This window comes from Clarias gariepinus, chromosome 5 (assembly GCF_024256425.1).
Source record: "Clarias gariepinus isolate MV-2021 ecotype Netherlands chromosome 5, CGAR_prim_01v2, whole genome shotgun sequence".
In the NCBI taxonomy this organism is placed as follows: domain Eukaryota; kingdom Metazoa; phylum Chordata; class Actinopteri; order Siluriformes; family Clariidae; genus Clarias; species Clarias gariepinus.
The window spans coordinates 6,863,188-6,885,890 of record NC_071104.1 but is presented as its reverse complement, the minus strand read 5'-3'; the positions used below and the strand labels follow the sequence as shown (position 1 = coordinate 6,885,890).

Genomic DNA, 22,703 nt, shown 5'->3' with positions numbered 1-22,703 from the left:
TCGTATTGCAGAGTGCTGTCCTGTGTGAACTCTACACTGATTAAAAAGTGTTTGGTGGCATTTTACGTTTGCTCTTTGCAGAATCTATTACTGTTGGCTTGTTTTTTATTTCTACTCAGTGTTTCTTCTACGTATATTATAATGAGCCCTAGTCACGTAACTAAGTACACCATTCGGAAACATCGGGAAACATGTAACAAGGGAAATGCAAAAAAACAAACAAACAAACATATACAGTATATACTTCTAAACCATTCATGTTGATTCGACCAAACCGGTATAGAACGTTTACGAGGAAGCGTGGATATGCATTAGCTATTCAATTTTCTAATAAATTGTTCACACAGGTGACATACTGTATATCTTTCTTGAAAGACGTGTATCTTTTTTATGCATTCATTGTTTCTCTTTAAGGTAAAATATAAGCTGAACACATCTTTCATTCGGTCGCTGTTAATTTGATGTATGAGATATCTGAAATATTATTATGAATTCTTAGGAAGCTTAAAAAGTTGGCTGAAAATCTTAAACTTATGGTTAATGATGTCCTAATGCTCATGCCCAAATGAGTTGTGTCTGAGACGCGTCACTTAGGCAGCAACTTAAACATAACATACTTATAAAAAAATAATAAAAATGCATTCGAGCCGCAGCACCAAAGCTTACATGTTACTATTAAATGTTTAGTCCAATGAGAGATATATTTGCATCAAAGCAGTATCACACTATCACACTTATTGTAGAGCGGGTTTCAGTAATGATAAGCAAATGGGGAAATGATCTCATGTGCCGAGGAGAGAACATGACTTTAATATTTAATAAACATCATTAACGGAATGGCTACCTCAATTACTAGATTGCAAGCCTTCATAGTAAAACAAAGAAAAGCCCTCATTATTGGAGATTTAAAAAAATAATAATAATAAATAAAATAATAATAATAATATCCTAACAGTAAAACAACAGCAAATATTGTGTTTGAAAAAAAAGAATGCATTTTTATTTTCTAATCAATTGTAGGCGTATTTATGTTGGTGACATCATTGAAGAAATACACCCTGTATCAGGTCCGTGATGGCTTTGGTATATAAGCAATAACACACACACACACATATGGCATGATGTTATATGAAACTAATTAAGAACAAGGTGATGTAATGAAAGTGAAGCAGATTTACTGTTACCCCTCTGAAGTTGATTATTATTCTGTAAAAGTGCGTCTTTATTACTTTATACCACAGCCCGTTCCCAGTGATTACACTTCTTAATTAACTACAGTACAGATATAATTGATTTTTGTTACATTAAATGAGGGGAAATTCAGTGAAATGGCTCGTCATCATCTAAACATCATGATAGACTTGATGGCTCCATGTAGCATCATTAGAGACTGTGTTGTTGACTCAATTATGCAGTTTTATGAATCTTTTGTTGGTTGATTCAGCCAAATGAATCATTGGGTCCGTTTTTAATTCAGCAACACAAGCTATTCATTTCCATGTTTATTACATACATTTTTCATAGTTTCTAATACTTAAAAAAACCTACAAGAAGCAACTGTTTTAAGCATCTCGAAATAAATCAGACAGTAAAAATTGACTGTTTACCTGCGATTTTACGGTATTTTCCTTTGGATTGCTCCATTTGTAGGCTAGATGTGTACATTACTGTGAAAGGCGCAACTGATTTTAATTGCGCGTTAGATGAAGCTAGCCATTTTCTTAGCGCTCTGTTAGAATCCTAGCTGCGTAGTGTTGAGATCTTAGCATTGTTCACTACGGATAATGTAATGTCTGCTTTTATTTACAAGAAAAGCAGCACAAATAATGAAGTCTTCATAATGAGATTATGGATAATTAATGTTTATGTAAATATAATCTGTCTAAGAATCAGAAAAAATGCATATACAGGTGTATATCTCATTCACTCATCTTACATATCCTAAATAGTGTACATAGTGAGGTTTTTTTTTTTTTTTTTTTTTTTTTGCTTAAAACTTTTTTTTGCCTAACTGATAAATGTTTATGGAAACCCACACAATTTTACAGAAACCTGAAATATCCTCCTTAACTTTTTTTTATGTTTTATGGCAATATATAATTTTTCATGTGTTTTAACGCTAAACTAATAACAACAATACAATTTACTAATTTTGTAACATAAATTCAGCTTAATTTCCATATTAAATATAATAACAGAGTGGAGACCGCGGCTTGGGAAGGTTAATTATTATTGTATGTACTTGACTCATATCAAAGAAAACGCGCTTGCATGAATTACAGTATATGTAGGGGCAACGTCTGCTTTTATTCTTTTTTGGTAGAGAAATGTATTAAGCTGCATTTTAAATTAATGTGTTTTGGGAGCATGTTTTAAACTATAAAAATTGCCATTTATAGGCGTTTTTTCACAATTTGTAAAAGAAACATAACCCCTGCGAATTTTGGGGGTTGACTTTATATATACACTATATACGCACATACAGTATATTATTTTGATCGCCCTGGTAAGACCATGGAGAAAACCCACCAAGCTCAGGGAGAACATGCACACAGACAGGTGGGAATCGAACCCAGACCCTGGAGGCGCTAGGCGACAATGCTAACCACTACGCCACCGTATCCATTATCATGCTTTTCTGACTTCCAGGCAGATTCTATTTAAATAAACATGTATTATTTGTTAATCACCTTAATCTCGTTATGAATGCCACCAACTTTCACACAATACCGTTGCTTAATTTGTGTTCAGTACTAAATTTCAATACCTGATTCATGAGCCATGTGTTCATTGCCTGGTTTTGAAAAAAGAACATCTTATTAATTGTGAACCAGTTTCTCTGTAACAAGGTCATGCAGTGTGACGTCAAAGCGAGTGCCTCTGTTTGAACGAGTACAGGGTTAAGGGAGGATTTTAGGCAGATGTACTAAATATTATTATACTTATTGTTATTACAATTTAACCAGCAAATCTTTTATTATCTTGTCCGATTACTAATAAAATCCTAGACTTGACTATCAGCATCCATACTGGGGAGAACTTTCTGTCCCATCGTGTCGTGCCACGGATCTGTTATCCGCACCATGCCTCATTTATACAGTCCAGCTCTCCGGCTCTGTTCTTCCTGGCTCGCTGAGGCTCATCCTGGTCCCCCAAAGCAGTTTCCGAGGTCTGTAGATAATTGCCTTAATTGGCATGTAAATGAGGCGTGCAGGTTACGTAAGACCACTTTAGGACCGGCCCTGTAAGCGGGAGTCTTAAGTATTATCAGCTCTACCGGAGCTTGTCTCGAGTCGAGCGGCGTCCCTGTTCATGTGAAGCTGTGAGACGAGCCTGGGGAATGCTGAGAAAAAAAAAATAATAATATATAATCCTCACTGTAAGATAATGTGCTTTGACATCAAGTATCCCAAGGAGGAAAAACAATTCCGCGGCGCAGCATGAGCCCGCTACGGCGATGTATATGAGTTTGTGGATTTGAATAAGCTGCACAAACGATGCAAATTGTAGCAGAGAAAAGATGTCAGCTAGCATCCTGCACTGTATAGCTCACACTACATCTCTGTTCTTCTACGAGGACGTAAACGAACTGGTTATTTCCCAGGCTGTGCTGCATCCCGTCCCGTAGTGAGGACCGATTCCTGGTCACTGTTACTCAGGCTCAGACTGCTGCATAGTCTCCGAATTGTAATGATTCTGATGTGAAATGGAAATCACAGGACAGACACAACACTCAGCATATGAATCGAGCTGAATGGGGAATCGGGGCCGCTGTTCCAAGAATTAGATCACAGTGTACCCACGTGCCGCTAAAATGCCCAGCGCGAGGCTTGTCTCGCTTTGTAAAAGGATTGCTCCTACAACAGAGCGTAGTCATGGCAGGAAGGCGAAGACTGAAGAGCTTGTTGTGTTTCTGGCATGGGTTTGCTTGGAAAACATGTGGCGTATTTTTCATTTTGCGATAAATTTAGAAATGTAAAAAAAAAAAAAAAAAAAAGATCCGTACTGCTTTAGTAGCCGTTTGTAATAATAATAATAATAATATATTTCTCACAGCCTTGTGACCCCGGAGTACCCTTTTTCCCCTTCTAACACCCCTAATTCAACTAATGAGCTGATAAACATCCCATCCTGAGCCGAAGTGAGCGTGTTAAAGCAGTAAAAACACTATAAAGTGCAGAACTTAAGGCCCAGACCTGGGAACATGTGCTCCAAAGTGGAAGAACAAGAACAAGCCCAAGAACATGATTCCTTTTTCGGCCAAGTGTTCTTAATGTTCTCCTCGTGCTTGGTGAGTTTCCTTTGCGTATATTGTGCAGATTTTTCTCAATAATGGTATTTGTTTTTATTTGTACGTGGTTCTACAAGTTCAACAGTAGTGAAATAAAATTGTAAGAGTTTCAGGACCGTGCACATTTTTAAGAAATTAAAACAAAACAAAAAATTTGGAAGAACAAGACTAAAAGAATAAGTATGTACAAAATAAAAGAAGACTATGAAATAAATTATATACACTATAATATAAATAAAAATATAAATTATACGGGAGAATTATAGGCTATAATTGGCGGCTACAAATTCCACGTAGTGGTGTGTGTGTGTGTGTGTGTGTGTGTGTCCGGTGATGGATTGCCACCCTCTCCAGGGTGTTCCTCGCCTTGTGCCCTGACAATGAATAAAAGGGCGCGGGTCCACGCTTTTCAGTCACCTGGTCTAATCGAATTCACGTCACGAGGTGTAACGGAGACGAGAACACGTTCGGAGTTTGTGTTAGTATCCATGCTGAACGCTGACGAATGTGTAGTCCGTGCTGTGAAATCCTCAGCTTCATAAAGACTTTAAACCACTCAGAGCTTATTATTATTATTATTATTATTATTAGAACATGTCTGCAGTAGATGTCTGTAACAGATACCTGCTGTAGATTGTGGGATATTAAAATATTAATATAGTGATGTACTGTAGAAAGAGGAGGAAACATGTCTCGATTAGGAAACTGCTGCGTACAGGGGTTGGCGCTACGATGAGCTCGCGCGCTGGTCTTTCCCGGAGCAGATTGTGTGAAGCGTGTGTGGAGGAGGTGTTAGTGCTCATCACAAACAACAGGGGGAAAAAAAAAAATGTGCGATTTATTTTTATTTATAAGAACAAATCCCGCTGGGTATTTTGTTATAAGCAAAAAAAATAATGAACGCTTTAAACAGCTAAACCTTAAGCCTTGTTTTTCATCCATATGCATCAAGATGTTTCATTCTAAATATAAAGGTCTGAAGATATACCTTTATCCTGTGATGTACAGCACGTCATGATGATTTGAACCGTATCACCATATCGACTGTAGATAGAGCCGTACTTAAATAAACATTAATTATTCATGATCCGCCGTAATCTCTTGTTGTTCAGGTTTACATCTAAATGTGTGTGTGTGTGTGTTTCTGTAGGTGATGATGACCGGGACACAGATCTCTTCCTGTGTGACACCAACACCTGCAAGTTTGATGGCGAGTGTCTCAGAATCGGGGACATTATAACCTGCATCTGTGATTTCAAGGTGAGCGTGTATTCTCTCTCTCTCTCTCTCTTTCTCTCTCTCTTTGTTTTTTTTTTGTTTTGTTGTTTTGACCTGGCACAGAGTAAACCGAGCAGACTGAACCATCTGCAAGCAATCAGAAAAAGTGTGATTTTTCTTTCTTTCTCTTTTCCCCCAGGATCTCCCTTTTAATCACAGGCAGTTTACAGGATTATAAACAAACCAGACTCACCTGGAAGCATTTATTTCTTTCTTAACTGAAAACTCTTATAAAGTGTTAAAGATGAAAGAACAGTATGGCTGTCTCCTGCAGACACACAGTAACTCAGATCAGTGCGTTCAGATGACTTTAAACGATATGTTATGGTGCTTTCTTGTGCTGTGTTTCCTGTGTGCGACTAACGAGCTGCGGTTTTATCTTCGTCTGGGGATCATTAAGGATCGGCCGATATGATATTATCATGATACCTGGGTGCTGATTTCTTATGTGGTTCCTTGATATTTCCCACACATGGAGTGTACTCAGTATATTGACACCCGTTTAGGAGTATCCACCCACCCTTTTCAGCAATCTGTTCATGAGAACGATGCCATCTGCGATCGGTTAACTAGTATTCTGTCAAGACTCTGTTAACATTACATGACATAAAGACATGGTTAGCCTGAAACTTTTTACATTTTAATGATAAAAAGACGGAGGTTTTGGTATTTGGTCCTGGTGCCAGGGGCAGAGTTCCACCTTTGGATTTAGGAGCCTTGGAGCAGTGTGTTAAACCCACAGCGCGTCAGATTTGGGTGTTATTTTTGACCAATTTGATAAACAGATCAGTGCTGTGCTTCGGTCCAGTTTCTTTCAACTAAGACAGTGGGCAAAACTTAAGCCTGTTTTGTCCTTTAAGCATTTTGAAATAGCTATCCACGCTTTAAGCTATCGATTACTGTAATGCTTTGTATTTCGGGTTTTCCCAGGCATCATTACATCGACTACAGCTGATCCAAAACTCTGCTGCTCGACTTATTGGCTCCCGGTACGGTACGGAATTAATTTTAAAATTCTTTTGGTCATGTTTAAATGTTGCCCCGCCCTAGCTCTCGGATCTGCTCCAGCCCTATGCCCCACCCCGGTCTTTCAAATCATTAGAAAAACTTTTGCTGACTGTTCCTAAAACCAGATGCAAGCTTAGGGGTGATGGGGCGTTCTCTGTGGCGGCACCCAAATTGTGGAATGACCGACCCGTGACTATTCGAGAGGCCACATCACTGAGGGTGTTTAAGTCCCATCTTAAAATTCACATGTTTTCTCTGGCGTTTAAACCAACATGTGTGTGATGTTATTTTATGACTTTTATCTTATTTTATTATTTATTGGGGCATTCTTGTTGTTAAAGTGCTATACAAACAAAGTTGAGCTGAGTTGAGATGAGTAGTAGCGGACAGTCCCCTCTCGCGCTACCGCTCCTCTACCTGTTTATTTTGCTAACGTGAGAGCGGTGTGCTGAGAGGCAGTAAATGCAGTGGAAGAAGGCCGCACATGCTCTACACAGAAATACATTTTCACACGGTGAACAGGCTCGTTTTTAAAAACAAAATGAAAAGATTAACCCTTGAAATTCAAATGTCACGGATCCGTGCTGCAACACAGCATTGATAAAAAAATTTTAAAAAACAAGCGCCTATACAGTACGGACGTCCTGCCGCTGTCTGTCGAGCATTACTTTTAAAACTTGTCAATTTTACTACGGCCAGAATCTGGAAATAATGTCACAAAAAACAAACAAAAACATGAGATCATAAAAATCTGTTGCCGATTTGATTGTTTTTTTTTTTTCTTTTTTTTCTTTGTACAGTTGGTTACCAAGGTTGTGCTGAAAAAAAGGATATGATGTTACTCTACTCTATATTGCACAATCCTGAGCCTTATATTAAAGTAATACTATGTTTTACATTTATTAAAATATATTAGTACTATAAAATGCTCTAACAGACAGCTTCATCTTTTTACACTAAAGATTGTTTATCATCTTCCTCTTCACATCCGGAGGGGAGGGACAGTAGGACGCGTCTCTGGAACGTCAAATGGATAGAAATATCAAATAAATCTAAATATTGTGTTAAGGATTATATGTATTTGTTGTTTGTTGTATGTAAGAGATCGCTTTTGTGCTGGCAGGTCATGCCGATGTTTCACACGAGGACAATTGTTACAATTCTAAACAATCTTTGCAAATAATTTGCTTCTAGTACAGTATGCTGTGCCGTGCAAACAGTTTAAAGGTCGCCACCTGTAGTCTCATAGCGGAACAGCAATATAAATATATATTTAAATATTGAAACTTAATAAAAAGTATATTTTGGAGTCAGTGTTGCGATACATAAATTGGCACCAAAAAAAAGAATCACGATATATAACTTCTTCCCCCTGTCTATACTTTGCTTTATGTGTGACTTGGTTCACTCTTTTTTATATATACTGCAAAAAACAATTGAAGGAGCACTTAGTCCCAGTTTGACTTGAACGAGCATTCCATAAATATGATTTATTTATTTATTTATTTTTTGGATTGGTATATTTTATTGCAAATTCTGTCATAGGCTACTTTCCCTTTGGCTGGGATTTTTGCAGCCTTGTTTTTTTTTGTTGTTGTTGTTTTTTTCACAGCAAATATTGGCAAACTGAATTATCCCTACAGCATTCGATGTCACGCTAATTGTAAGTGCAGAGTGCTAATTGTAAATTCGCATGCCGCCGTTTTTACGTCCAACTGACTTCAACGGGTTGTTGTCTCATCAAAGGAAGGGCGCTAGCACTCCTATCCAATTTAGCCTTGGCTTACGTTTGACTGTGGAATCTGAAAGGAGGGAGCGGAAAAAAAACGAAGAAGAAAAACCAGGGGGGAAGAGACAGAAAGAGAAGGAGAGCCAGAGACATCCTTAATAATCTATTTGAATTAAGTCTAAATGAAAATGGATTACCGCGCGTCTGAAGCACTGAGCAGACGGACACTAAATGACTCAGTTATTTTTATCCCAGCTCACAAGCCATCATTAGTCTCTTTGGTAGAGATAAATAAAGTTACCATTTTAGGGTCTATCTCTCTATCTATCTCTCTATCTATCTATCTAGATCTCTTTTTTTTTTTTTCCAGGGAGACGAAATAGGTCTCTGGCTGCGGGACATAGGCCGTGGTGTTTTTAGGCAACACTGGGTCACATTGTTTTCATTTCAGAGCCCGTTACCTCCTGAGGGGCCGAACGCAGCCTTTGCAGTTATCCCGCGCTGCCGGGTTCACATACTGCAGCTGAGAAGAGCTTGACGTCAGAGGGCTTAAACCGAATCATAGCCCATGTCTTTATTCCATTAAGTGGAGTAATTCATCAAAGGAGGATCCTCTTAAGGGCTGTGTCAGAGTCGGAGCCTGGAGGGAAGAGGGTTAGCGAAAAACAGGGGAGGTAGTGAAAGCTTCAGTTTGCTGGGAAGAGGGGAAGTGGGTTTGATCTCTGGGGATGAATAGAGGTCATTCAGCTCCTCATGTCCGTTCAGCAAAGTTTATTCACCTCACACCCAGGCCTTTCAGGAGAGTGCCACATCGCATCGCACCCTGGCGTCACGCTTGCATGCATCCCGCCCTTTTATGACTCCTTGTGTCTCCGTAATGGCCTCCTTTCTGGCTTGCGTTGCGCAGCACTGTGTTAGTGATCGCCTGACGGGTACTGTACGTGGTGCATGTTTTACCCAGAGGAAAAAAGCTATAGATATAGATGCAGTATAGAACCACCAGCCATGGCATTAAAACCAGTGAGAGGTGACATGGATCACACTGATTATCTCGTTACAGTGGCACCTGTCAAGGGGTGCGATATAAACTGTACGCAAGTGAACATTAGAATTTAGTTCCCAAAGTCGTGGTGTTGGAAGAAGGAAAAATGGGCGAGTGTTAGATTTAGTAATAAGGAAACAGTTGTAAGGATTAGATTACAGGGTCAGAGCATCTCTTAAACACCAGGTCTCGTGGAGTATGCTCTGGTTAGTACCTACTGAGGACGCTCCATGAAAGGGCAACTGTTTATCTGTCTGGTCTGAGCCCACAGAAAATGTACTTTAGCACAACTTGAATGCCTGCTCTGGTGGGAAGGTGTCAGAGATGGTCTCCCACAATGGTTATTTAAGGGTATTGATGCAGAGAGCCCGCGCTGACCCGTGTCCACCACAGAAAGCACCTACAGTATAATGGATGATGGAGCAGCAGAAGAAAGTGGCCTGGTCTGCTCAATCTTTTTCTTTTACTGTACATCATGTGTGTGTTCGAGGGTTGCCTGAGGAAGAGATGGCTCCAGGATCCACTATGGGAAGAAGGCGAGCCAACAATGTGGTGACCCCGGGGGGTGATGTTCTGCTGGGAAACCTCGGGTCCTGCCTTCATTCATGTGGATGTTACTTTGACACATACGTACACCTGTACACTGTTACTGACATGTTCATGGAAACGGTATTCCCCAATGGCAACGACCTTGTTCAGCATGATAATCCACCCTGACACACTGGGTTCAATAATGGTGAAGCATGACAAAGAGTACAAGGTGTTGACATGGTCCATAAATTCTCCAGGTCTCAACAAGTCTAAAGTATCCTGGTGGCGAATTACGGCAGAACCCTTTCATTTTGAAGGCCTTGTATAATCAGCTTTATTTCATTGTAGATTATTAATGTATCTGTGACAAGAAAAAAAAAAAATTCAGTAAGCAACACCAATCATAGCTTATTCTGGAGAAGAAAATAAAAACAAGGCATATCTAGAAAAATCATTCATACAGCAAAACACCCTTTAATTATTCCTAATCAAGGGAAAAGACACAGTTTCCCTTTAACAGCGTAGGTTGACTTTTTTTTTTTTTTATCTCTCCACATGCAGCATATTCTAATTAGGACATGTTCTCATGATGAGCGAGATAATCGCGGACTACATACGTACGCGTTCACGTTCGTGCATATTAAGCACCATCCTTTTCTGCCGGTTCTTTAAATACACTGTATGATCCTAGCCTACACATTGGCCCCGTAATTGGATACGCGGAGATAAAAAAAGGAAAGAGGCTGGCAGGGAAATGGGAATTTGCTGCAGCTATTAGAGTGTATTGATCAAATTGTGTTGCTTCATAGCAGGCCTTTGCGTTTACAAGCCTCCCAGACCAAAAGAGAAACTGACTAGTTTAAAGTGTTAATTGATCTAGAAATGTTTGTGGCCCTTCTACTTTTGCTTTAGTCCTGCTTCTGTGGGATGTCAGGTCTTGTTTAGCGTGTCTGTCCGTGAGGCTTTCTGTCACACCTTGTTACCGCCTGCCGAGTTGCTGCTTAAGCTGCGTTTGTGATGATTTACGTTATTATGGCTCTCATCTCAGCTTTTAACGTGCTCCGTAATTCATCTGTCTCGCATGCGTCTTGCACTCGCCGTGAGTGCATCGTAAGGGGTTCGGGTTCTGCCAGTTTTGCACGCTGATCTGAGACTCGACTGCACGTCTGTCACTTCTCTTTTGTGTTGTGTGGTCTTTGCCCTCTGTCTAGCATGACTGATCAATTTTTGCACTCTTGCACCCGTTCTCTTTGCTTGGCTGCCATTCATACTCTTTTTCCCCCGCTTGTCTGCTTGATATACGACTAGTCTCGCTGCCGTGCCGGATGACATACTGCAGGCCTTCCTGTTTACGACGGATGTGGTTTCATTACCGCACCGAGAACTCAAAAGCAGAGACAACCGTCCTAACAGGAAGTACGGAAAATAGAGAGGCAGAGGCGTTGTCGCGAGGCTGAGAACGGTGCCATGATCACGTACATCGCCCTGGTGAAGCCCTCATTCTATATCCGTGCCTTATCTATCAGCAGTACGGCCTTTCTTCCCCGCCGGCAGGTTTAAAGCCAGTGCACTATTCCCTGGTGCCGTCTCAGCTGAATGGGTACCAGGGGACTGCACCATTACCGGCTTGAAAGCAGTAGCCGTATACGCAGCCTCTCTTTGTATAATAACCTTTTGCCCTGATATCTGCAAAATACAGAAATAGTTCTAAAGGTGCTGTTGTGTCCTTTCAAGATATCCTGCACTTTTAATACATCTGGGCTTTACCCATCTTTCTCCCATCCTACTGTTTTTCTTTTCTCAACATGTTTTTTTTTTTCTTTCACTCTTCCACTCGTATATTTTTTTCACCCTTCAACAGCCCTCTTAATAGCTGTAGCTTAAGACGAACTGCCGCAATTGTACCGAGACGTCCCTACAGGGTATCGCTGTGTCGTCCATGAAAGGTTAACTTCCACCGATGCATTACAAATGCAGCAATTAAAATCAGGGAGGTAGTTCTCACAGATTAGTACGTGCGCCGTGTCGATTCTGTGTGAGCTGAATAAGAATCCGGAGAAATGGGTCCACCTGTTATTCATCCTTACCTCGGATGTCTTAAAGGATTATATATATATATATTTTTTTTTCTCTCTCAGACGTTACCCAGACCCGTACAGCTTATAGACAGGAGCCTTGGGAAAGCTATTTACCTTGGAAATGAGCAAGGAGCATTGAGGGGTTGCTGTACAGCGCTAACTCCAGCGAGAGCATTTCCCCTGGATAGTAGCATATGTGTCACCCCCACGCAGCTCTCTTCAGCCTGTCAGACACCATTAATGGAGAACCGTCTCTCCTGACAGGGCCTGGGAGCCCCACGCTGGGCAGAGATTCACTCTAATCAAGAACAGACTGCCAAGCAGTTAAAGACGGAGGCAAAAGCCAGGGTTCTCCCATCTCTCCAGCCCTCTACTCATGTCAGAAACAGGCAGCACGCGCTTCTCCAGCAAGGGCATCCTCGGAATAGAGGACTGTCACTCAGCCGGACATTGGCAGTCGCGTCCGGGTCTGAGCGAAGGAAAGAAATATCATGTGGAGAGACACGCGGCAGATTTCCTTTATTTGCGCAGGACTTAGGCATATCGCAGCCCATCTTTTTCTTCCCCTCGACGTGACCCTCTTTCACCCACCCTCTCCCAGAGCTGTCATAGATAATAGGCATCTATGAGAAGGCTGGGCTTGAATTCTAATGTACGAAGACAGAGTCGTCCTCCTGCTTTCTCAGATAAGAGGGAGGCTGAATTTATCACTCGGGAAGGGTACCTTAATTCCTGTTTCGGAATCGGTCAAAGCTGCCTCGTGTCCGACCTCGAGGGACAGGTTTCGAGAGGTGAGTGATGAGGCAAAGGGTATTTGGGGACGAAAAAGACTAGAACAAGTCTTGCGTGAAAGAATATGAAGAATATTCTTTCTTGCATCCTTGTGCAAGGTCTTTCTATCCGCGCTCTTGTCCAAAGTCAAACTGTCCTCTTGGTTCCGGGCTAATTATCAGGCAGGAGACCTGTTTTTTTTTTTTGGTTGGTTGTTGTTTTTTTGCTATTCCTATGGGGATTTTAACCAGAAGCCTGTCTTTGTTTCGTCAGGTTTCTCCAGGTAGCCTGCAGCATCATTGTCCACTACATCTGCAGGGATAGAACCTTGACCTTTTCAACAAAAGGATGCTTTTGTGGAAGAAATCCACAAGTGCTACACCCTGGCGAAGTTTAGGAATGTAAAGAGCGCTATGTCCTAGCCTGCCCTTCCTCTCCTCAAGGCTCAGACTCTTGACAGATATATTCTCCTGATAAGGCTCGCGTGCTGTTAACCGATACACACCAGGTAGAAACTGGAGGAAACCGAGAGAAAGGAGCGGTTTAAGACAGACAGTTTGTGTGCTCTTGTGTCCCCCGGACACATCGGGATAAACCAGGCGCGTGTTGTATGTCCACGCGTGTCCATGACCGGCCGTGCTCCGTGTCTCTCCTTTAGCTGTTTTCAATCACGGCCTCTCACTCACAGAGCACTTTCCACATCACTCCGGGCTCTCATGTTTCTCGGCTCGTGCTGTCTCAGCCATCTTAATGCACCCAGGGGTCAGTTCTCACAAAGGCATTTTGGGTGAAGGAAGGTGTACATAATGTCTAATGATGCAAATGGATTGGATCATGTTGCGCAATGCATAATTAACTTGGTATACCCATTTCCTATCAAGCTGCTGGAAGAAAGAGTCGTCCGGAGATGAAGATGCTTCTTTTCTTATTCCCTGTCTCTCCATTTCATTCAGGCGCTCCATTAGTGGGCTGCGGGGTCGGGGGCCGGATGGGACCCTGGGATTAACCCTCGAGACGAGACGTCTTGCCATTATAAATACAACACGATAGGATTTCACGCTTGCTCCCTGACAGGCTTACGAGGAGCGATTATGACACATGGGCGAGGCAGTACTGTACAACGTGCCGCTCGTAACCCCTGACTGACTAACTACACCGCAGTCCTTTTCAGTAAGCACATTTCAAATTATACATACCCAGACGGCAGCGCTATTACACTTGCAGCGTCCTTCTCACCTTGCTCATGTGGCTTTCGCACAGCTGTTGGAAATTATAGTTCTTTTATATTGGCACCTCTGCGACTGTCTCCACAGCTCACAGACCTCTAGCTGACCCGACATCCGTGCGATTGCTAGTACTAATGCCTTACAGCAGCTTACACACACTTTCCCAGCTCTGGATTTCTTCTTTTTTTTTTTTTTTTTTTTAATACACAGCTACAGCTACTCTATCCCTGGTCTCCCCTGTGTCGGACTCTAATTGCTCGTCTCAGTGCACTCTCTCCGCTCGCTGCTTTGTGAAGCAAGTCAGAAAGAGATTCTTCAGTCTCGACACACTCAGCATGAACGGATCCACTGATCTGCTCGACTTTGGACAAGTGGACTATTTTCTGCCGCTGATCAGATGAACGGGCGGTCTAACAGACGGATTGATTAATGCTCCAGTGGGAAGGCGGGAATGGATTAATTGATGAACGGCCTACAAATAATAGATTAAATAAAAAGCACCGACTGATAGTCAGGATACTCCAGAAGGGGTTCTCACACCTAAACACGCCATCACATCACATCATCCAGTCCCTTTGATCCGCCTGTTCCTTCTCACTGAGATTACATATGGTTTAGCGAAAATGTCCCTTTTATAATCAGCGTGAGCATGAGTCGCTGGACGTTCAGCAGCGTGTTAAAAGCTGGGACGCTGTGTTAGACAGGCATCTACAGTATGCTCTCCAGCTGTATGTGTGGAGTGTATGTGAAGGAGGACATGTGAGCTGGAGAAAGACAGCCTGTTGCAAGCAAGAGTCACAGCAGCCCCTGCAGGACATAACTGTAACTGCGGTATGTCAATTCAGGTGCGTGATGATGCTGTGCACAAAAGCCAGGTGCTGCTGCTGATGATGATGATGATGATGTGCACAGGAAAAAACTCGCATATCATCATAAATATGAGAAACATAGCAGAAATGGTCTGACTTGCATTACTGTCTTGATCGTGGAAAGACCCAGAGCACATTTTGCGATTAAAAATGACATAAAAGAAAAAGGAATGAACATCTATACACGGATGCAGATCAGCGACATCACGGGAATTTAAACCTGAACAAATGATAAATCAACACAAACATTAATTTCATTTAAATTTCGAAATGAAAAATATATCTGCTGTGAAATCTCACACGATGTCACTTTTCGGTTCCCTGATTGTATTTCGATTACAGTGGCTTCAGCAGTTAACAGGCTTGTATTAACGTGCTTGTTGCTGTTTCCATAGTAACAGCTTAACATTTACTTTAATGCGTTTCGTGATCTCTTCGTGCACACCGGGAAAAAAGTGCCGTTTTAGGAAGAGAACACATCTTGAATATAGCTGAGTTGCTCTAGAATTTACTTTTACATGAGATATTACATATATGTATTTGATGTAAGCTTAAAACCGTGTTGTTCTATATAATATTGGCAGATCATCTGACTTCTTTCTAGTAATAAAAAAAAACGCAAAAATGCATTAATAAGGCAATATTTATAGAATATCTCTAATTTATGTCTAATATATTTGCTTCACTGTGATCGTACAACAGGAAATCCCAGATCAATTTCTTTATATTTATTATATTATCTTTTTTTTTTGTGTGTGTGTGTGTGTGTGTTGTTTTTATTATCATTTAATCCATTGAAATGCATATCCGCTGTGTATGGCGAAGTTTTTGGAGAATTTTTGGACCAGTCTCCAGCGACAGTGCTTTGTAACATCAGAGATTAAGCTGTGAGTTTCCAGACACAGGAAAGTCTTCAGGACGAAAGGCTTTGTGCTTTGTGTTAGCGTGACAAGCCGGGGGTTTTATTTATTTTTTTTTTTCATGAGAGAGGGAAAAAGAAAGGCTGTTCGTGGAACGACTCTTTATAAGTGGAGCTGAGGAACCGGCTTAAATCAAATTAAATGGAATTTAAAAAAATAGGTACATATCCATTCTTTTATCTGTAACAAGCACACACACACACACCACGGGCAATTTGGTAAACCCAATCGGGCTGCATCACAAGTCTTATTGTGATGAGGAAACATATGAAATACATAGCGAGATCATGCAAACTTCACACGCAGACCGCGGGTAAGGTTCGAATCCCCAATCCGGGAGGTGCACAGTAACAGTGAGGGCTCACCACTAAGCCACCAAGCTGCCTGTAGAGTGTATAGCATTTTTATTACTCACTTATCATATGTATAGTAAGTGTGATTCAAGGTTATTATACAGTATATACTAGATGTGCCCGTGACTTAATTTGCGTGGAATTTAATTTCACACTTTTTTAAAAAAGCCACCATGCTGCCTATAGGGTACCTAACACTTTATAACACCGTAAATAGCCTCGCCATTACTGAATAATTTACTATAACAGCAAGTCATTAAGGGTTTTATTACTTACTTAACTTAGTATCATAAGTATTATTAAAGAGTGTTACATATATACAGTATATCGCAAATATGTACAGAAAACAGACAATCCAACTTTACAGTTTTATATATACAGTATATATATATATAGCCTTCTGATGAGAGGCATGTACAGTATACTGTATGGTGCCACGTAGAAGTGATCATGCCTATATATTATATTATATTATATTATATTATATTATATTATATTATATTATATTATATTATATTATATTATATTATATTATATTATATTATATACATGTATACATGCATGTAAATTCATCAGTTCTATATTTAATTTTCAGCACAAATTAATATTAAGGCTATTTGTTTATTTAATAAATGATACCAGCACATAATAAAATATAGAGCGAGCTGACTTTGTGTGTGTGTGTGTGTGTGTTAACTTCTAGGTTGTGCAAAAGGTCACATCCACAACTCTGATGCAACTTAAAGCAATTTGTGGCCCGTGTTTGTGTACAGGATCTGCAGCAAGACAAAGAATAAAACACAGCGGCAGGTCCTGATCACAGACACATTTCATTCCCGATCCTGACACTGATCCTGACCACGTTCTGATCCTGGGAGAAACGTTTTGTGTATTTTTGTACATGTGTGTGTATAGTACATGACTTACCACGCTTTAAGAAGGGAGCTCTAGTTTTACAGTACCGTGCAAAAGTCTTGACCCCCGACTCATTTCTTTATAGTGTGCTTCCACAGTCGTCTTGTATTGTAATGCAGTCCTAAAGGAATAATTCTCTAAAGGACTTTTTTGGGGTCTCATGTGTCCAGCACAATTTCAGACGAATGTTTTTTTGTTGACCTAAGAATCATTCAATCGTAATAAAACACCGACTTACTTAAGGCATGAAACAGGAGCAGATGATGACAGATGATCAGATGGTGATTAATTACTGCTGATGCTGAAGGCTGGGTAGTTGGAACAGACGAGAGGGGAAATGAGGTCGCTGCTGAGGTTGTTGCATAAACAACCAAACTGTTAAATCGTTTGGCGGAATGTTGCAGTCAAAAATTCTTCCAATTTCTTTAATTTAATAAGGAATTGGCTGGGGGGGGGGGTCAAGACTTTCGCACCTGATATTTAAGCCTCCCTTCTATTTTCTATACTTCTCTCTCTTCCTTGTTCCCGAGCAGCTCATACCTACACCTCACCATCCCTCCCTCTTCAAACATCTCCGGAGCGAATCTGAGTCAGCCATCCGAACATCTCCTGGCTTTTGTAATGGAGACACTATTGATGTATTCACCTGGAAACAGATCACTGATTGTCCTCTTATCTCCCTACATCTTTTTTTTTTTTTTCCAGACTGCTCAGCAGTTCCTTCAGCTGTGGTGCGAACACTCCGTGGTTACACTTCGTAAAATGCACCGATATTAATAGCCTTAGGGGGGCGAGTATAAAAAAGGCTGATTTGCAGGGGCTTGGGAAGTACAGGCACCTCCCGAGGCACCCCGAGGTGCAGGGGCATCTTTCGCAGCGTTGCATCATGCCTGGTTAAAAGCGAAGCCTGACTGAAAACTCCGAGCTGCAGAGAGACACAGAAGAGGAGGACGAGGGGTTTGAAAGCCATGTGATGGCAGCGCCTCAATCTCTGGCTTCTATTCTTCTTCTCTTTCTCCGTGCCCGTTTTCATTTTCTCTCTCGCACTCCCCCACTGCTTCCTTTGCATCTATTTTTGAGACTGGCAAGTCCTTCGTAACTTCTTCTCCTTCTTCGCTCTTTATTTCCTGTAAGATCGCTGAGGCTTTATTCTCCCCGAGCGTCTCAGTGCATTGTTAATTCTACTCTTCCTAGCCGATTCCTTTCATTCTCGCTTTTCTGTCTGTCTAGGTATATCTGCCAATCTGTCTCGTTTTATTCCCCGCTCTCTCTCTCGCTCTCTCTCTCTCTTTCTCTCTTGGAGACAGAACTAAGAATTTCCTCTGCTTGCTCCTTAATTCTGATTAATAGAAATGCTTCAGGATGTATCGGTTTTCTTAACAGATTTTCCTAATGAGATTCTTGATGAGATCCTTTTCCTGTTTTGGGTCAAAATTCATCTCACCCGTCAATCCACTCACATCCCAACTTAGTTCATTTCCTTTTCTTTTTTTCCTCCTCTACCTCTCCATGTTCCATTCAACCGGATCCCTCGCACCGCTGCCAGCCAGCCTTGGCTCTGACTGCGCCCCCTCTACATTATACTGCCTCCCAGCCGATAAAACAGCGGGTACGGAATGGGCTCCAGAATCAATGGGCACGGCCTTTTTCTCGCTTCCTTTCACGCCTGGATAAAGGCCAATACAGTGGCTCGTCCAAACAGCGAGCAGTCTGGGCCAGCGCTGCCCTACATCATCTCCACCTCTCCTACTCACCTTGCTCATGGTGTAGGACAGAGACAGATCTCTTGCTTGCTGAAGCCAGGTGTACCCGTGTGTGGCATTATCATATTCTCCCAGAATACCTGCCCGAGGTGTGGATCTGCTCCAGTTTCCTGAAGGCCACCCACTTTATGTGCAGCACAGTGAGTGAGCAAAACAGATGAGTCCTCTCTAGTGCCGAAATGCAGCAGTGCATCAGCGTGATGTGTTTGATTAAAAAAAAAAAAAAAAAAAACACACACACACACACAAGGTGAATGGCTATACAGGAATAGTTACTCCTTGAGCTCAACCGAATGCTATATTTATTTTATCTCCACGTTCAGGACTTCCGAGTCTCTCTTTCATTACGGAGAAACTTCGGAAGTTCAAAGCTGCCAGGATATATTTGGGTCTTCCTTCACTGGCTTCATTTACATTCCACACACACACACACACACACACACACACACACACACCTCACCGTATTCTCTTCTGCTAGCTGTTTACCAAAATGTTATTCTTTAAAAAAAAAAGAAATAAAGCAACATAAAGAAATGCTAACACAGCTGAAACCAGCTTGGAGATACAGGTATGTAGGCCAGAGTCTTGCTTTAAAAATACAAACTCTGTCCCCTCTGGACTTCATCATGATTCAGGGTCGCCGCGTAACGCCAAGCTTGTGTAGCCACATAATCCTTTTCTCAGACATAAATTTCCGTCGGACTAGTGCAAGCTTTCTGAGCCAGTTTATCTTTTTTATGTGTTCGGACGAGCTCTGGTGAGACCCGGCCTGTGCCAAGATGAATAGAATATAAAAGTTTCCTCAAGGCACATCATAATGTTGAGTCATTTTTATTGACTTTTCTATGTCGTCATATAAATACTGAGTTTGGATTAGGTGGTTACTAGAGGGGTATTTCAAGCAACGAAGGTGCGAGTGTCTGGTTGAGGGGGTGACCTCGGGAAGGAGGAAACATCTGCAAATTTAGGGTGTAAAAGCTGGTGAAGTAGCTGTTGATGACAGTTTAAGAGTTTGTAGAAACAGTTAAACATAGCTAAAAATAACCAATAATCAATAATCAGTGAAATTATTATTTCAGGCTAAAAGAGAAGCCCCTTCACACCCCTTTATTACAAAGAAAACACATTCTGTAAGGTTGAGTGGTATCTTACGCCTTGTTTACACCAAGTTGTCCGTCTTTCATCATCACACAAATATTATTTTAATAAGTATGGTTTAACTAAATAAATACAGCTTATAATAAATTCAAGTTCAGAGTGAAAACTGATTTTAATGCCATCAAAACTAATATATCATATTATTTAATATGCAGTATACCGCCTGGGCAACTTCAGAAGGGTCAAATTATTGGCCTGAATTGGTCATGCAAACAAAACAACTATTTATAATGACTGTAACTGGGTTAAGAACTGTGCAATACATTATTAAAACCTGGAAGGATAATGCTGAACCATCTACTTTATGGGACAAAAGTGAGTGAATAATAATCATAATAATAATTGGTAACTGTTCGGTAATCAGAGAGTGAATCACAGATGAGAAATGGAAAAAGTAGATAAAAGGATAAAGATGAAGTTTTGTCTTAAAACCACTCCAGCGTGTTAAAGTTCACTTATACCACTTCAGCGCTGTTATTTCAGCCAAAGTGAAAATATGAACTAATCCCAGTCAAAATATTCACTTTATCTTTTCTAATTAATATCTATTGGTGCAGGTGTGTGTTTACATTGAGACAGTAGTGCATTAGTAAATTATTTTAAAATAGATTATTAAATCCCACACATAACTGTTCATAACATCACTTTTACTCTACAGTGGTAAAGGTTTCATTAACGTCTGTCCAGCGGTCGATTTAAGACACAAAGACAATATGATGCATGCACAGTGTGCTGTCAAAACCTGCGGTTTATAATCTGGCACAAAATGCTATTTCCTGTTTTTTTTTGTAAATCTGTAAATATCTGTAAATATCTGTATTTCGAGTGGAATTTCTCCCCAGGGTTCAGTACACGTTTCAGCCACAGAATAATTGCAAAGTTCAACCATCACTGTGCAAAATAAAATTGTACAGCTGCCCTTGTTGGCGTTATATTCGGGCCAATTCCCAAACTGTCTCTCACCTGCATCCTTTGTTTAGGTCAGGGTTGCCAAATCATGCTAATACATCCCTTGACGCAGTGATGGAAACCTGCCCACGCTGTTAACAAAAAAAAAATGAAACAGGCCAAATAAATAGCTGTATTTGAAGTTGAACTTGTCCTCTAGCCCAGTTATACATACACATACTTTGTTTCACTAAAATTAGCCTATTTCTTTTCCTTACCGAGGTAATGACTTATTACCCAATTATTATTATTATGATTATTATTCACTTAGTTTTGTTCCATAAAGTAGATGGTTCAGCATTATCCTTCCAGGTTTTAATAATGTATTGCACAGTTCTTAACCCAATTACAGTCATTTTAAATAGTTGTTTTGTTTGCATGACCAATTCAGGCCAATAATTTGACCCTTCTAAAGTGGTGATGTTTTTATTGCCCAGGTGGTATACTGCATATTAAATAATATTATATATTAGTTTTGATGCCATTAAAATCAGTTTTCACTCTGAACTTGTACATTTATTAATAGCTGTATTTCTTTAGTTAAACCATTCTTATTAAAATAATATTTTATTTTTCTGCATGCAGAATCACAAAAAAAGTGAAACAGCTAAAGAAATGCGAGTTATTCCATCACTCTGGGTCAGAACTCAGGTTTGAGCCACAGTTCGGAGGTCACTTGGAATCTTGGTGTCAAAGAAGAAAAAATACTTACAGTCTTAGTTAAAAGTCTTACAGTTATTACATCTCGATGTTTCAATTTTGTTTTACTAGTAATACTATAAGCTGGACAAATACTGTATGTAGGACATGGCGTCATTTTATAGACACTCTCTCACACCCCTTTACTCCACACATGGCTATCATGCTAATACTACAGCTTAGTGCTCATAGGAGCTTATTAGAGGAAGAAAAGGACAGTTGTGACCATTCTCATAAATCATAAGCTGGTTTTTGCAGTTGTTCCTGATAACTTTAGTTAAACCTGACAAACTCCAATTTCTGAAAAATGCGTCTAATGCGATAGTGGCATTCCTCGAATGAGCACTGCATCCTAAAGTGTAATAAATAATTTATCCAGAAATAAATGTTTGCAGTCTGGTACAAAAAAAAAAACAAAAAAAAAAAACACAGTTTCGGTCTTGATGGCTAGATTTCTCTTTTATGGCATTCATGCAGGGGGGAAATTTTCTGTAACTCATCAGTTAAATTATATTAAGTCATAAATTATTGTTGGACTTTCATCTGCTCTCGACGCATTTGATCCGCACACAACTTTGGCACAGGTTTTTACGCCGGATGCCCTCCCTGACACAACCCTCCCATTTTCTCCAGGCTTGGGACCGGCGCTGCATCCAGTGGCTGGGGTTTGGACGTTGGGTGGGAACTGAACCAGGGCATTTCACGTCACCAATGCTTTAAGATTGTACATAATTATAATTATATAATAAAATGCAATTGCATTGCAGGTGTCAAACTGTTAGTTGTCTGCTACGCATGAGTTTAGCTAACTGGAATCGCTGTAGTTTAACTTAATTTAGGTTTCGAAGCTCAACTGTGGGAGCGCTGTTTGTTCAGCCCATTGACGTAATGATTGTTTTATCAGGGTTTAGGTTGGATCAGTTGGAGCTTTTGCCAAGATGACGCCCACCAGAGCTTCCAGAGTAGAACCTCAAAACTGCTCTTCAGAAACCGATGTGTGATGTCACAGTGGTTGTCTGAAGAGCGTTTTTTTTAAGCTCAGAGCTTGTCACTTTAAAGTGGTTGAACCGGAACCGTCACTTTAAGGAGGAGGAATAAAAAAATATATATATATATATATATAT

At 40.6% G+C, this 22,703-nt stretch overlaps 1 protein-coding gene across 2 annotated transcripts in view; it reads left to right on the top strand.

Moving 5' to 3' along the window:
- tmeff2a (transmembrane protein with EGF-like and two follistatin-like domains 2a) overlaps positions 1 to 22,703 on the top strand; it is a 115,472-nt gene that overhangs the window by 15,133 nt on the left and 77,636 nt on the right. For both annotated transcript variants that reach the window (XM_053496824.1, XM_053496823.1), the window contains exon 2: positions 5,442 to 5,551. In XM_053496824.1, coding sequence (XP_053352799.1) covers positions 5,442 to 5,551 — 110 coding nt within the window. The remainder of the gene's footprint in view (positions 1 to 5,441; positions 5,552 to 22,703) is intronic.